At 40.2% G+C, this 17,429-nt stretch overlaps 1 protein-coding gene across 1 annotated transcript in view; it reads right to left on the bottom strand.

The window, feature by feature from the left end:
* LOC135570124 (dedicator of cytokinesis protein 1-like) overlaps window positions 1-17,429 on the bottom strand; it is a 157,868-nt gene that overhangs the window by 49,859 nt on the left and 90,580 nt on the right. Inside the window, 1 exon segment of the mRNA XM_065016192.1 lies at window positions 6,923-6,993. Within this exon segment, the coding sequence (XP_064872264.1) occupies window positions 6,923-6,993 (71 nt within the window).

Raw genomic sequence — 17,429 nt, 5'->3', positions numbered from 1 at the left:
CACCAGCGATCAAGACGACACACTGAGCGTAAATATGTATATTACTTCCAGTTGTTCCCGAATGAGTGAGCGTTCATGTGCAAAGGATTAGCATTTCAATTGTTATAATTATCACTTTGTAGTGACTTCTTAGTCGACCCCCACTTCCCCTTTTGTCTAACAAGCCGCAATACCGGTTTATCCCACTAGGGCACATCCTCCTATCATTAAATGTACCTTGTTTGTTTGTTTGTTTGTTTGTTTATGCATTTCTGTGAATTACTTAGTAATAAATAAATGATATAAGACAATTGATGTAAGGATAACTCATAGTGAAGACTGGGTTCGTGTAGATTTTTGGAATGAGCCACAGTGTGGCTACGGTTAGGCATGAGGTTAGCAGTATGGTTAAGGTTAGGCATGAGGTTAGCAGTGTGGTTGAGGTTAGGCATGAGGTTAGCAGTGTGGTTGAGGTTAGGCATGAGGTTAGTAGTGTGGTTGAGGTTAGGCATGAGGTTAGCAGTGTGGTTGAGGTTAGTTAGCAGTGTGGTTGAGGTTAGGCATGAGGTTAGCAGTGTGGTTGAGGTTAGGCATGAGGTTAGCAGTGTGGTTGAGGTTAGGCATGAGGTTAGCAGTGTGGTTGAGGTTAGGCATGAGGTTAGCAGTGTGGTTGAGGTTAGGCATGAGATTAGCAGTGTGGTTGAGGTTAGGCATGAGGTTAGCAGTGTGGTTGAGGTTAGGCATGAGATTAGCAGTGTGGTTGAGGTTAGGCATGAGGTTAGCAGTATGGTTTTAAAATGAGGTTAGCAGTATGGCTAAGGTTAGGCATGAGGTTAGCAGTGTGGTTAAGGTTAGGCATGAGGTTAGCAGTGTGGTTAAGGTTAGGCATGAGATTAGCAGTGTGGTTGAGGTTAGTTTTAAAATACAATTCTAGAATTAGGCGGGGCTTCCTAGCCAGTCAGATGTGACTGGGTCTGAGAGGTGGGTCAGATAGTGACTAGCCAGTCTGTCTGGGTAGAGAGGTGGGTCAGATGGTGAGTGACTAGCCAGTCTGTCTGGGTAGAGAGGTGGTCAGATAGTGACTAGCCAGTCTGTCTGGGTAGAGAGGTGGTCAGATAGTGACTAGCCAGTCTGTCTGGGTAGAGGTGGTCAGAGTGACTAGCCAGTCTGGGTCAGATAGTGACTAGCCAGTCTGTCTGGGTAGAGAGGTGGGTCAGATAGTGACTAGCCAGTCTGTCTGGGTAGAGAGGTGGCCAGTCAGATAGTGACTCAGCCAGTCTGTCTGGGTAGAGAGGTGGTCAGATAGTGACTAGCCAGTCTGTCTGGGTAGAGAGGTGGTCAGATAGTGACTAGCCAGTCTGTCTGATGGGTCAGTGACTAGCCAGTCTGTCTGGGTAGAGAGGTGGGTCAGATAGTGACTAGCCAGTCTGTCTGGGTAGAGAGTGACTGGTCTGTCAGATAGTGTCTGTCTGGGTAGAGAGGTGGTCAGATAGCTGTCAGTCTGTCTGTCTGGGTAGAGAGGTGGTCAGATAGTGACTAGCCAGTCTGTCTGGGTAGAGAGGTGGTCAGATAGTGATGTCTATGGAATGCTGTACATTGAGATAAGCTTTTTCAACAGCACAATAACCACTGTGATGTGTTCCTCTGAATATGCCCTTTAAAACGTAGAAACCATTTCAGAGGGACAGCATACCCTTAACCGCAAGGCATTGTGGACAAAATGTAATGTCCTTCCAGTACAGAGTTGAGACAGGACAATGTCCCAAAGTCACTTCCCTAATACAGACCTGTCTGGTCACATGACCCTTCACTAATACAGACCTGTCTGGTCACATGACCCTTCACTAATACAGACATGTCTGGTCACATGACCCTTCACTAATACAGACATGTCTGGTCACATGACCCTTCACTAATACAGACCTGTCTGGTCACATGACCCTTCCCTAATACAGACCTGTCTGGTCACAGGACCCTTCCCTAATACAGACCTGTCTGGTCACATGACCCTTCCCTAATACAGACCTGTCTGGTCACATGACCCTTCCCAACGCGCACCGTATTCCCTCTGTAGTGCAGTACAGCAGGCACCCTATTCCCTCTGTAGTGCAGTACAGCAGGCACCCTATTCCCTCTGTAGTGCAGTACAGCAGGCACCCTATTCCCTCTGTAGTGCAGTATAGCAGGCACCCTATTCCCTCTGTAGTGCAGTACAGCAGGCACCCTATTCCCTCTGTAGTGCAGTAATTTGCTCAGGACCCAATTTGGGCCCAGCCACAGTTCTGCATGTCACATACATAACGTCAGAACAACATATTTAACATTCAGTCAACGTAGGCTAGACTTTGTTCTGCGTGAGCAGTTGAACAGCTCAGCTTCATGAATGTAGAACGCTAGTGAATAAGGACGAACATCTCAGGTTGAGGTTTAAAACTAAATCCATAGATGTATAACAAAAACAGACCCTTATGTTCCAATATTACATCAGCTAGTCTGTAAAACTGGAGTGATCTAGTAATCTATTCATCTAGTGTCCTAGTGATTATTAATCTATTAATCTAGTGATCTATTAATATAGTGATCTAGTAATCTATTAATCTAGTGTCCTAGTGTCCTAGTGATCTATTGATCTAGTGTCCTAGTGATCTATTGATCTAGTGTCCTAGTGATCTATTGATCTAGTGTCCTAGTGATATAGTGATATATTAATCTTGTAATCTATTAATATATGGAGTGATCTAGTGATCTATTAATAGTGTCCTAGTGATCTAGTGATATAGTAATCTAGTAATATATTAATATAGTGTCCTAGTGATCTATTAATCTAGGGTCCTAGCGATCTATTAATCTAGTGATCTATTAATCTAGTAATCTAGTGATCTAGTGATCTAGTGATCTAGTTATATAGTAATCTAGTAATATATTAATATAGTGTCCTAGTGATCTATTAATCTAGTGTCCTAGTGATCTATTAATCTAGTGTCCTAGTGATCTATTAATCTAGTGTCCTAGTGATCTATTAATCTAGTGTCCTAGTGATCTATTAATCTAGTGTCCTAGTGATCTATTAATCTAGTGTCCTAGTGATCTATTAATCTAGTGATCTATTAATCTAGTGTCCTAGTGATCTATTAATCTAGTGTCCTAGTGATCTATTAATCTAGTGATCTATTAATCTAGTGATCTAGTAATCTAGTGATCTAGTAATCTAGTGATCTAGTGATCTATTGATCTAATAATCTAGTGTCCTAGCGATCTATTAATATAGTGTCCTAGCGATCTATTAATCTAGTGATCTATTAATCTAATGATCTATTAATCTAGTGATCTATTAATCTAGGGTCCTAGCGATCTATTAATCTAGCGATCTATTAATCTAGTGATCTATTAATCTAGTGATCTATTAATCTAGTGATCTATTAATAGTGTCCTAGTGATCTAGTGATATAGTAATCTAGTAATATATTAATATAGTGTCCTAGTGATCTATTAATCTAGGGTCCTAGCGATCTATTAATCTAGTGATCTATTAATCTAGTGTCCTAGTGATCTAGTTATATAGTAATCTAGTAATATATTAATATAGTGTCCTAGTGTCCTAGTGATCTATTAATCTAGTGATCTATTAATCTAGTGATCTAGTGATCTATTAATCTAGTGTCCCAGTGATCTATTAATCTTGTGTAGTAGTGATCTATTAAACTAGTGATCTATTAACCTAGTGATCTATTAAACTAGTGATCTATTAACCTAGTGATCTATTAATCTAGTGATCTATTAAGCTTGTGGCCTAGTGATCTATTAACCTAGTGATCTATTAACCTAGTGATCTATTAACCTAGTGATCTATTAATCTAGTGATCTATTAAGCTTGTGGCCTAGTGATCTATTCATCTAGTAATCTAGTGTCCTAGTGATCTATTAATCTAGTGTCCTAGTGATCTATTAATCTAGTGTCCTAGTGATCTATTAATCTAGTGTCCTATTAATCTAGTGCTCTATTAATCTAGTAATCTAGTGATCTATTAATCTAGTGTCCTAGTGATCTATTAATCTAGTGTCCTATTAATCTAGTGCTCTATTAATCTAGTAATCTAGTGAAACAGTGATCTATTAATCTAGTAATATTGATATAGTGATATATTGATATAGTGATATATTGATCTAGTGATATAGTGATATATTGATATAGTGATATATTGATATATTGATCTAGTGATCTAGTGATATATTGATCTAGTGATATAGTGATATATTGATCTAGTGATATATTGATCTAGTGATATATTGATATATTGATCTAGTGATAGTTATATAGTGATATATTGATCTAGTGATATATTGATCTAGTGATATATTGATCTAGTGATAGTTATATAGTGATATATTGATCTAGTGATATATTGATCTAATTATATATTGATCTAGTGATATATTGATTTGCCAAAACCTTGATGTGCACCTTTATAAAAGCGTTTCTAATTGAAATGTTATTTTGTCAAATTAAATCAATAGGATGATATAACATTCATGGCAGGTCAGATTAACCACTGCATTGTTGGTGAAGCAGCAGTTCCACGTTCCCACGGCAACCGGGACTATATATAACCAACCCACATGGTACAGCTGGTGAATGTTAAGTGGTGTCTGTGTGTGTGTGTGTGTGTGTGTGTGTGTGTGTGTGAGAGAGAGAGAAGCACAGAGCCTAAAGGTAAGTAGCTTGAGGATAACGAGGTGTGACCACTCACACTGCACAAGCCACAATATCAAATCAGTTCTTTAATCCTGTTCAAGTTTAATAACTGTTAAAGATAATCACACCCCACCCCCCCAAAAAATAAAATAAAATAAAGGGAAGACAATCTCTAAAACACAGAATGTGATTTCAAAGAGACGATTACTGACGAGACAAAACCCACTGAGCTCTTTAGTCTCTCTTCTTCATGTCAGAGCGCTTTACCTTAATCAGTCAAATCATTTACACGTGTCTTCATTTCTTAGATTGACTTTGTAACTCACGGCTTTTTCAGATTCACTACTGCACCTCTTCCTTAGCTTCTGGCATCCTTACATGTACAGATAATGACACTATAGTACAGTCGAACAGGAGTCACAGATAATGACTACAGTATTCAGGAGTCACAGATAATGACACAGTATTCAGGTTGTCTAACAGTCACAGATAATGACACTACAGTATTCAGGAGTCAGTGATAATGACACTACAGTGTAGTCTAACAGGAGTCACAGATAATGACACTATAGTATAGTCTAACAGGAGTCACAGATAAAAACACTACAGTACAGTCTAACTGAGTCACAGATAATGACTACAGTATTCAGGAGTCACAGATAATGACTACAGTATTCAGGAGTCACCAGATAATGACACTACAGTGTAGTCTAACAGGAGTCACAGATAATGACACTACAGTATAGTCTAACAGGAGTCACAGATAAAAACACTACAGTACAGTCGAACTGGAGTCACAGATAATGACTACAGTATTCAGGAGTCACTGTTCATGACTAAGTATTCAGAAGTCACCGATAATGATCTAAAATAGTATAGTCTAACAGGAGTCACAGATAAAAGAGCACAGTATTTACAGTTCAGTCGAACTGAGTCACAGATAATGACTCTACAGTATTCAGGAGTCACAGATAATGACACTACAGTATTCAGGAGTCACAGATAATGATACTAGAGTCTAATTCAGGAGTCACAGATAATGATACTACAGTATTCAGGAGTCACAGATAATGATAGTCTAATTCAGGAGTCACAGATAATGACATTGCAGTAGGTCTAACAGGAGTCACAGATAATGACACTACAGTATTCAGGAGTCACAGATAATGATACTACAGTATTCAGGAGTCATAGATAATGACACTAGAGTATTCAGGAGTCAAAGATAATGACACAACAGTATTCAGGAGTCACAGATAATGATACTACAGTACAGTCAGGAGTCACAGATAATGATACTAGAGTATTCAGAGTCACAGATAATGATACTAGAGTATTCAGGAGTCAAAGATAATGATCTACAGTATTCAGGAGTCACAGATAATGATACTACAGTATTCAGGAGTCACAGATAATGATACTAGAGTATTCAGGAGTCACAGATAATGATACTAGAGTATTCAGGTGTCACAGATAATGATACTACAGTATTCAGGAGTCACAGATAATGACATTACAGTTCAGGTCTAACAGGAGTCACAGATAATGACACTACAGTATTCAGGAGTCACAGATAATGATACTACAGTATTCAGGAGTCACAGATAATGATACTATAGCATTCCGGAGTCACAGATAATGACATTACAGTTCAGGTCTAACAGGAGTCACAGATAATGACACTACAGTATTCAGGAGTCACAGATAATGATACTACAGTATTCAGGAGTCACAGATAATGATACTACAGTATTCAGGAGTCACAGATAATGATATTGAGTATTCAGGAGTCACAGATAATGATACTACAGTATTCAGGAGTCACAGATAATGATACTAGAGTATTCAGGAGTCACAGATAATGACACAAACAGTATTCAGGAGTCACAGATAATGACATTAGAGTATTCAGGAGTCACAGATAATGACATTACATTATTCAGGAGTCACAGATAATGATATTACAGTATTCAGGAGTCACAGATAGTGTACATAATTCCAGATGTGCTAAAACATAGATGAATGTACAGTATAGTGTAACAGTGTACAGATAACCAGAGTGTTAAATCATAGATAATGTATAGTATAGTGTACAGTGTACATAACCAGATGTGTTAAAACGTAGATAATGACATTACAGTATAGTCTAACAGGAGTCACAGATAATGTATAGTAGTATAGTGTACATCATAGTGTATAGTGTAACATATTCAGCACGAGACAGCAGTTTCAGAGCCTGATGAAACCTACCTGAGCTCCTTGGGATCGAAGACCAGTTTGACGTCAGTTCAATGGTGGGGACAGTATCTCAACGCTGCGCCCTGGATAAAACAAAACCATTAGGATGATCCCTGATCTTAAAGGTGATTAGATGACCAACTGGGTCACAGATAATGACCTCACTAGAATGTTGAACATGGTAACTATAATATCACAATATTTTGTATGACAGGATGTGTCATTATGCTTGTCTAGAGCCATCAGATTATGCTTGTCTAGAGTCATCAGTCATTATGCTTGTCTAGAGCCATCAGCCATTATGCTTGTCTAGAGCCATCAGTCATTATGCTTGTCTAGAGCACAGGTCATGTCATTATGCTTGTCTAGAGCCATCAGTCATTATGCTTGTCTAGAGCCATCAGTCATTATGCTTGTCTAGAGCCATTTCAGTAGTTATGCTTGTCTAAGAGTCATCAGTCATTATGCTTGTCTAGAGCCATCAGTCATTATGCTTGTCTAGAGCCATCAGTCATTATGCTTGTCTAGAGCCATCAGTCATTATGCTTGTCTAGAGCCATCAGTCATTATGCTTGTCTAGAGCCATCAGTCATTATGCTTGTCTAGAGCCATCAGTCATTATGCTTGTCTAGAGCCATCAGTCATTATGCTTGTCTAGAGCCATCAGATCATTATGCTTGTCAAGAGCCATCAGTCATTATGCTTGTCTAGAGCCATCAGTCATTATGCTTGTCTAGAGCCATCAGTCATTATGCTTGTCTAGAGCCATCAGTCATTATGCTTGTCTAGAGCCATCAGTCATTATGCTTGTCTAGAGCCATCAGTCATTATGCTTGTCTAGAGCCATCAGTCATTATGCTTGTCAAGAGCCATCAGTCATTATGCTTGTCTAGAGCCATCAGTCATTATGCTTGTCTAGAGCCATCAGTCATTATGCTTGTCTAGAGCCATCAGTCATTATGCTTGTCTAGAGCCATCAGTCACAGATATGCTTGTCTAGAGCCATCAGTCATTATGCTTGTCTAGAGCCATCAGTCATTATGCTTGTCTAGAGCCATCAGTCATTATGCTTGTCTAGAGCCATCAGTCATTATGCTTGTCTAGAGTCATTATGGTTGTCTAGAGTCATCAGTCATTATGCTTGTCTAGAGCCATCAGTCATTATGCTTGTCTAGAGCCATCAGTCATTATGCTTGTCTAGAGCCATCCCAGTCATTATGCATCAGTCATTATGCTTGTCTAGAGCCATCAGTCATTATGCTTGTCTAGAGCCATCAGTCATTATGCTTGTCTACAGCCATCAGTCGTTATGCTTGTCTAGAGCCATCAGTCGTTATGCTTGTCTAGAGCCATCAGTCATTATGCTTGTCTAGAGCCATCAGTCGTTATGCTTGTCTAGAGCCATCAGTCATTATGCTTGTCTAGAGCCATCAGTCATTATGCTTGTCTAGAGCCATCAGTCATTATGCTTGTCTAGAGCCATCAGTCATTATGCTTGTCTAGAGCCATCAGTCATTATGCTTGTCTAGAGCCATCAGTCATTATGCTTGTCTAGAGCCATCAGTCATTATGCTTGTCTAGAGCCATCAGTCATTATGCTTGTCTAGAGCCATCAGTCATTATGCTTGTCTAGAGCCATCAGTCATTATGCTTGTCTAGAGCCATCAGTCATTATGCTTGTCTAGAGCCATCAGTCATTATGCTTGTCTAGAGCCATCAGTCATTATGCTTGTCTAGAGCCATCAGTCATTATGCTTGTCTAGAGCCATCAGTCATTATGCTTGTCTAGAGCCATCAGTCATTATGCTTGTCTAGAGTCATCAGTCATTATGCTTGTCTAGAGCCATCAGTCATTATGCTTGTCTAGAGCCATCAGTCATTATGCTTGTCTAGAGCCATCAGTCATTATGCTTGTCTAGAGCCATCAGTCATTATGCTTGTCTAGAGCCATCAGTCATTATGCTTGTCTAGAGCCATCAGTCATTATGCTTGTCTAGAGCCATCAGTCATTATGCTTGTCTAGAGCCATCAGTCATTATGCTTGTCTAGAGCCATCAGTCTTGTTATGCTTGTCTAGAGCCATCAGTCATTATGCTTGTCTAGAGCCATCAGTCATTATGCTTGTCTAGAGCCATCAGTCATTATGCTTGTCTAGAGCCATCAGTCATTATGCTTGTCTAGAGCCATCAGTCATTATGCTTGTCTAGAGCCATCAGTCATTATGCTTGTCTAGAGCCATCAGTCATTATGCTTGTCTAGAGCCATCAGTCATTATGCTTGTCTAGAGCCATCAGTCGTTATGCTTGTCTAGAGCCATCAGTCATTATGCTTGTCTAGAGCCATCAGTCATTATGCTTGTCTAGAGCCATCAGTCATTATGCTTGTCTAGAGCCATCAGTCATTATGCTTGTCTAGAGCCATCAGTCATTATGCTTGTCTAGAGTCATCAGTCATTATGCTTGTCTAGAGCCATCAGTCATTATGCTTGTCTAGAGTCAGTCATTATGCTTGTCTAGAGTCATCAGTCATTATGCTTGTCTAGAGCCATCAGTCATTATGCTTGTCTAGAGCCATCAGTCATTATGCTTGTCTAGAGCCATCAGTCATTATGCTTGTCTAGAGCCATCAGTCATTATGCTTGTCTAGAGCCATCATGCAGAGTCATTCATTATGCTTGTCTAGAGCCATCAGTCATTATGCTTGTCTAGAGCCATCAGTCATTATGCTTGTCTAGAGCCATCAGTCATTATGCTTGTCTAGAGCCATCAGTCATTATGCTTGTCTAGAGCCATCAGTCAGTTATGCTTGTCTAGAGTCATCAGTCATTATGCTTGTCTAGAGCCATCAGTCATTATGCTTGTCTAGAGCCATCAGTCATTATGCTTGTCTAGAGCCATCAGTCATTATGCTTGTCTAGAGCCATCATTTATGCTTGTCTAGAGCCATCAGTCATTATGCTTGTCTAGAGCCATCAGTCATTATGCATTGTCTAGATCAGTCATCAGTCCATTATGCTTGTCTAGAGTCATCAGTCATTATGCTTGTCTAGAGCATTATGCATCAGTCATTATGCTTGTCTAGAGTCATTATGCATCAGTCATTATGCTTGTCTAGAGCCATCAGTCATTATGCTTGTCTAGAGCCATCAGTCATTATGCTTGTCTAGAGCCATCAGTCATTATGCTTGTCTAGAGCCATCAGTCATTATGCTTGTCTAGAGCCATCAGTCATTATGCTTGTCTAGAGCCATCAGTCATTATGCTTGTCTAGAGCCATCAGTCGTTATGCTTGTCTAGAGTCATCAGTCATTATGCTTGTCTAGAGCCATCAGTCATTATGCTTGTCTATGCTTGTCTAGAGTCATTATGCTTGTCTAGAGTCATCAGTCATTATGCTTGTCTAGAGCCATCAGTCATTATGCTTGTCTAGAGTCATCAGTCATTATGCTTGTCTAGAGCCATCAGTCCATGCTTGTCTAGAGCCATCAGTCATTATGCTTGTCTAGAGCCATCAGTCATTATGCTTGTCTAGAGCCATCAGTCATTATGCTTGTCTAGAGTCATCAGTCATTATGCTTGTCTAGAGTCATCAGTCATTATGCTTGTCTAGAGCCATCAGTCATTATGCTTGTCTAGAGCCATCAGTCATTATGCTTGTCTAGAGTCATTATGCTTGTCTAGAGCCATCAGTCATTATGCTTGTCTAGAGCCATCAGTCATTATGCTTGTCTAGAGCCATCAGTCATTATGCTTGTCTAGAGTCATCAGTCATTATGCTTGTCTAGAGCCATCAGTCATTATGCTTGTCTAGAGCCATCAGTCATTATGCTTGTCTAGAGCCATCAGTCATTGTCTAGAGTCATTATGCTTGTCTAGAGCCATCAGTCATTATGCTTGTCTAGAGTCATCAGTCATTATGCTTGTCTAGAGCCATCAGTCATTATGCTTGTCTAGAGCCATCAGTCATTATGCTTGTCTAGAGCCATCAGTCATTATGCTTGTCTAGAGCCATCAGTCATTATGCTTGTCTAGAGCCATCAGTCATTATGCTTGTCTAGAGCCATCAGTCATTATGCTTGTCTAGAGCCATCAGTCGTTATGCTTGTCTAGAGTCATCAGTCATTATGCTTGTCTAGAGTCGTTATGCTTGTCTAGAGTCATTATGCTTGTCTAGAGTCATCAGTCATTATGCTTGTCTAGAGTCATCAGTCATTATGCTTGTCTAGAGTCATCAGTCATTATGCTTGTCTAGAGCCATCAGTCATTATGCTTGTCTAGAGCCATCAGTCATTATGCTTGTCTAGAGCCATCAGTCGTTATGCTTGTCTAGAGCCATCAGTCATTATGCTTGTCTAGAGTCATCAGTCATTATGCTTGTCTAGTCATCAGTCATTATGCTTGTCTAGAGCCATCAGTCATTATGCTTGTCTAGAGCCATCAGTCATTATGCTTGTCTAGAGTCATCAGTCATTATGCTTGTCTAGAGCCATCAGTCATTATGCTTGTCTAGAGCCATCAGTCGTTATGCTTGTCTAGAGTCATTATGCTTGTCTAGAGCCATCAGTCATTATGCTTGTCTAGAGCCATCAGTCATTATGGTTGTCTAGAGTCATCAGTCGTTATGCTTGTCTAGAGTCATTATGCTTGTCTAGAGTCATTATGCTTGTCTAGAGTCATCAGTCATTATGCTTGTCTAGAGCCATCAGTCATTATGCTTGTCTAGAGCCATCAGTCGTTATGCTTGTCTAGAGTCATCAGTCGTTATGCTTGTCTAGAGTCATTATGCTTGTCTAGAGTCATCAGTCATTATGCTTGTCTAGAGTCATCAGTCATTATGCTTGTCTAGAGCCATCAGTCATTATGCTTGTCTAGAGCCATCAGTCATTATGCTTGTCTAGAGTCATCAGTCATTATGCTTGTCTAGAGTCATCAGTCATTATGCTTGTCTAGAGTCATTATGCTTGTCTAGAGTCATTATGCTTGTCTAGAGCCATCAGTCATTATGCTTGTCTAGAGCCATCAGTCATTATGCTTGTCTAGAGCCATCAGTCGTTATGCTTGTCTAGAGTCATCAGTCATTATGCTTGTCTAGAGTCATCAGTCATTATGCTTGTCTAGAGTCATTATGCTTGTCTAGAGCCATCAGTCATTATGCTTGTCTAGAGTCATCAGTCATTATGCTTGTCTAGAGCCATCAGTCATTATGCTTGTCTAGAGCCATCAGTCATTATGCTTGTCTAGAGCCATCAGTCGTTATGCTTGTCTAGAGCCATCAGTCGTTATGCTTGTCTAGAGCCATCAGTTGTTATGCTTGTCTAGAGTCATCAGTCATTATGCTTGTCTAGAGTCATTATGCTTGTCTAGAGTCATCAGTCATTATGCTTGTCTAGAGTCATCAGTCATTATGCTTGTCTAGAGTCATCAGTCATTATGCTTGTCTAGAGTCATTATGCTTGTCTAGAGCCATCAGTCATTATGCTTGTCTAGAGTCATCAGTCGTTATGCTTGTCTAGAGTCATTATGCTTGTCTAGAGCCATCAGTCATTATGGTTGTCTAGAGTCATCAGTCGTTATGCTTGTCTAGAGTCATTATGCTTGTCTAGAGTCATTATGCTTGTCTAGAGTCATCAGTCATTATGCTTGTCTAGAGCCATCAGTCATTATGCTTGTCTAGAGCCATCAGTCGTTATGCTTGTCTAGAGTCATCAGTCGTTATGCTTGTCTAGAGTCATTATGCTTGTCTAGAGTCATTAGCTTGTCTAGAGTCATCAGTCATTATGCTTGTCTAGAGTCATCAGTCATTATGCTTGTCTAGAGTCATCAGTTGTTATGCTTGTCTAGAGTCATATGCTTGTCTAGAGTCATCAGTCATTATGCTTGTCTAGAGTCATTATGCTTGTCTAGAGTCAGTCATTATGCTTGTCTAGAGTCATCAGTCATTATGCTTGTCTAGAGCCATCAGTCATTATGCTTGTCTAGAGCCATCAGTCATTATGCTTGTCTAGAGCCATCAGTCGTTATGCTTGTCTAGAGCCATCAGTCGTTATGCTTGTCTAGAGCCATCAGTCGTTATGCTTGTCTAGAGCCATCAGTCGTTATGCTTGTCTAGAGTCATCAGTCATTATGCTTGTCTAGAGTCATCAGTCATTATGCTTGTCTAGAGTCATTATGCTTGTCTAGAGCCATCAGTCATTATGCTTGTCTAGAGTCATTATGCTTGTCTAGAGTCATCAGTCATTATGCTTGTCTAGAGTCATTATGCTTGTCTAGAGCCATCAGTCATTATGCTTGTCTAGAGTCATTATGCTTGTCTAGAGCCATCAGTCATTATGCTTGTCTAGAGTCATCAGTCATTATGCTTGTCTAGAGCCATCAGTCGTTATGCTTGTCTAGAGCCATCAGTCATTATGCTTGTCTAGAGTCAGTCATTATGCTTGTCTAGAGCCATCAGTCATTATGCTTGTCTAGAGCCATCAGTCATTATGCTTGTCTAGAGCCATCAGTCGTTATGCTTGTCTAGAGCCATCAGTCATTATGCTTGTCTAGAGCCATCAGTCATTATGCTTGTCTAGAGTCATTATGCTTGTCTAGAGCCATCAGTCATTATGCTTGTCTAGAGCCATCAGTCATTATGCTTGTCTAGAGCCATCAGTCATTATGCTTGTCTAGAGTCATCAGTCATTATGCTTGTCTAGAGTCATCAGTCATTATGCTTGTCTAGAGCCATCAGTCATTATGCTTGTCTAGAGCCATCAGTCGTTATGCTTGTCTAGAGTCATTATGCTTGTCTAGAGCCATCAGTCATTATGCTTGTCTAGAGTCATTATGCTTGTCTAGAGCCATCAGTCATTATGCTTGTCTAGAGCCATCAGTCATTATGCTTGTCTAGAGCCATCAGTCATTATGCTTGTCTAGAGTCATCAGTCATTATGCTTGTCTAGAGCCATCAGTCATTATGCTTGTCTAGAGCCATCAGTCGTTATGCTTGTCTAGAGTCATTATGCTTGTCTAGAGCCATCAGTCATTATGCTTGTCTAGAGCCATCAGTCATTATGGTTGTCTAGAGTCATCAGTCGTTATGCTTGTCTAGAGTCATTATGCTTGTCTAGAGCCATCAGTCATTATGGTTGTCTAGAGTCATCAGTCGTTATGCTTGTCTAGAGTCATTATGCTTGTCTAGAGTCATTATGCTTGTCTAGAGTCATCAGTCATTATGCTTGTCTAGAGCCATCAGTCGTTATGCTTGTCTAGAGCCATCAGTCGTTATGCTTGTCTAGAGTCATCAGTCGTTATGCTTGTCTAGAGTCATTATGCTTGTCTAGAGTCATCAGTCGTTATGCTTGTCTAGAGTCATCAGTCATTATGCTTGTCTAGAGCCATCAGTCATTATGCTTGTCTAGAGCCATCAGTCGTTATGCTTGTCTAGAGTCATCAGTCGTTATGCTTGTCTAGAGTCATCAGTCGTTATGCTTGTCTAGAGTCATTATGCTTGTCTAGAGTCATTATGCTTGTCTAGAGTCATCAGTCATTATGCTTGTCTAGAGCCATCAGTCGTTATGCTTGTCTAGAGCCATCAGCCGTTATGCTTGTCTAGAGTCATCAGTTGTTATGCTTGTCTAGAGTCATCAGTCGTTATGCTTGTCTAGAGTCATTATGCTTGTCTAGAGCCATCAGTCATTATGCTTGTCTAGAGTCATCAGTCATTATGCTTGTCTAGAGCCATCAGTCATTATGCTTGTCTAGAGCCATCAGTCATTATGCTTGTCTAGAGCCATCAGTCGTTATGCTTGTCTAGAACCATCAGTCGTTATGCTTGTCTAGAGCCATCAGTTGTTATGCTTGTCTAGAGTCATCAGTCATTATGCTTGTCTAGAGTCATTATGCTTGTCTAGAGTCATCAGTCATTATGCTTGTCTAGAGTCATCAGTCATTATGCTTGTCTAGAGTCATCAGTCATTATGCTTGTCTAGAGTCATTATGCTTGTCTAGAGCCATCAGTCATTATGGTTGTCTAGAGTCATCAGTCGTTATGCTTGTCTAGAGTCATTATGCTTGTCTAGAGCCATCAGTCATTATGGTTGTCTAGAGTCATCAGTCGTTATGCTTGTCTAGAGTCATTATGCAGAGTCATTATGCTTGTCTAGAGTCATCAGTCATTATGCTTGTCTAGAGCCATCAGTCATTATGCTTGTCTAGAGCCATCAGTCGTTATGCTTGTCTAGAGTCATCAGTCGTTATGCTTGTCTAGAGTCATTATGCTTGTCTAGAGTCATTATGCTTGTCTAGAGTCATCAGTCGTTATGCTTGTCTAGAGTCATCAGTCGTTATGCTTGTCTAGAGTCATCAGTTGTTATGCTTGTCTAGAGTCATCAGAGTCATCAGTCGTTATGCTTGTCTAGAGTCATTATGCTTGTCTAGAGCCATCAGTCATTATGCTTGTCTAGAGTCATCAGTCATTATGCTTGTCTAGAGCCATCAGTCATTATGCTTGTCTAGAGCCATCAGTCATTATGCTTGTCTAGAGCCATCAGTCATTATGCTTGTCTAGAGCCATCAGTCATTATGCTTGTCTAGAGCCATCAGTCGTTATGCTTGTCTAGAGCCATCAGTCATTATGCTTGTCTAGAGTCATCAGTCATTATGCTTGTCTAGTCATCAGTCATTATGCTTGTCTAGTCATTATGCTTGTCTAGAGCCATCAGTCATTATGCTTGTCTAGAGTCATTATGCTTGTCTAGAGTCATCAGTCATTATGCTTGTCTAGAGCCAGTCATTATGCTTGTCTAGAGCCATCAGTCATTATGCTTGTCTAGAGCCATCAGTCATTATGCTTGTCTAGAGCCATCAGTCATTATGCTTGTCTAGAGTCATTATGCTTGTCTAGAGCCATCAGTCATTATGCTTGTCTAGAGTCATCAGTCATTATGCTTGTCTAGTCATCAGTCATTATGCTTGTCTAGAGCCATCAGTCATTATGCTTGTCTAGAGCCATCAGTCATTATGCTTGTCTAGAGCCATCAGTCATTATGCTTGTCTAGAGCCATCAGTCATTATGCTTGTCTAGAGCCATCAGTCATTATGCTTGTCTAGAGCCATCAGTCGTTATGCTTGTCTAGAGTCATTATGCTTGTCTAGAGTCATTATGCTTGTCTAGAGTCATCAGTCATTATGCTTGTCTAGAGCCATCAGTCATTATGCTTGTCTAGAGCCATCAGCCGTTATGCTTGTCTAGAGTCATCAGTTGTTATGCTTGTCTAGAGTCATCAGTCGTTATGCTTGTCTAGAGTCATTATGCTTGTCTAGAGCCATCAGTCATTATGCTTGTCTAGAGTCATCAGTCATTATGCTTGTCTAGAGCCATCAGTCATTATGCTTGTCTAGAGCCATCAGTCATTATGCTTGTCTAGAGCCATCAGTCGTTATGCTTGTCTAGAACCATCAGTCGTTATGCTTGTCTAGAGCCATCAGTCGTTATGCTTGTCTAGAGCCATCAGTCGTTATGCTTGTCTAGAGCCATCAGTCGTTATGCTTGTCTAGAGTCATCAGTCATTATGCTTGTCTAGAGTCATTATGCTTGTCTAGAGCCATCAGTCATTATGCTTGTCTAGAGTCATTATGCTTGTCTAGAGTCATCAGTCATTATGCTTGTCTAGAGCCATCAGTCATTATGCTTGTCTAGAGCCATCAGTCATTATGCTTGTCTAGAGCCATCAGTCGTTATGCTTGTCTAGAGCCATCAGTCGTCATGCTTGTCTAGAGACATCAGTCGTTATGCTTGTCTAGAGTCATCAGTCATTATGCTTGTCTAGAGTCATCAGTCATTATGCTTGTCTAGAGTCATTATGCTTGTCTAGAGCCATCAGTCATTATGCTTGTCTAGAGTCATTATGCTTGTCTAGAGTCATCAGTCATTATGCTTGTCTAGAGTCATCAGTCATTATGCTTGTCTAGAGCCATCAGTCATTATGCTTGTCTAGAGTCATTATGCTTGTCTAGAGCCATCAGTCATTATGCTTGTCTAGAGTCATCAGTCATTATGCTTGTCTAGAGTCATCAGTCATTATGCTTGTCTAGAGTCATCAGTCATTATGCTTGTCTAGAGTCATTATGCTTGTCTAGAGCCATCAGTCATTATGGTTGTCTAGAGTCATCAGTCGTTATGCTTGTCTAGAGTCATTATGCTTGTCTAGAGCCATCAGTCATTATGGTTGTCTAGAGTCATCAGTCGTTATGCTTGTCTAGAGTCATTATGCTTGTCTAGAGTCATTATGCTTGTCTAGAGTCATCAGTCATTATGCTTGTCTAGAGCCATCAGTCATTATGCTTGTCTAGAGCCATCAGTCGTTATGCTTGTCTAGAGTCATCAGTCGTTATGCTTGTCTAGAGTCATTATGCTTGTCTAGAGTCATTATGCTTGTCTAGAGTCATCAGTCGTTATGCTTGTCTAGAGTCATCAGTCGTTATGCTTGTCTAGAGTCATCAGTTGTTATGCTTGTCTAGAGTCATGCTTGTCTAGAGTC

This window comes from Oncorhynchus nerka, unplaced genomic scaffold (assembly GCF_034236695.1).
Source record: "Oncorhynchus nerka isolate Pitt River unplaced genomic scaffold, Oner_Uvic_2.0 unplaced_scaffold_1087, whole genome shotgun sequence".
Taxonomy (NCBI): Eukaryota; Metazoa; Chordata; class Actinopteri; order Salmoniformes; family Salmonidae; genus Oncorhynchus; species Oncorhynchus nerka.
This window is presented reverse-complemented; position numbering and strand designations above follow the sequence as displayed.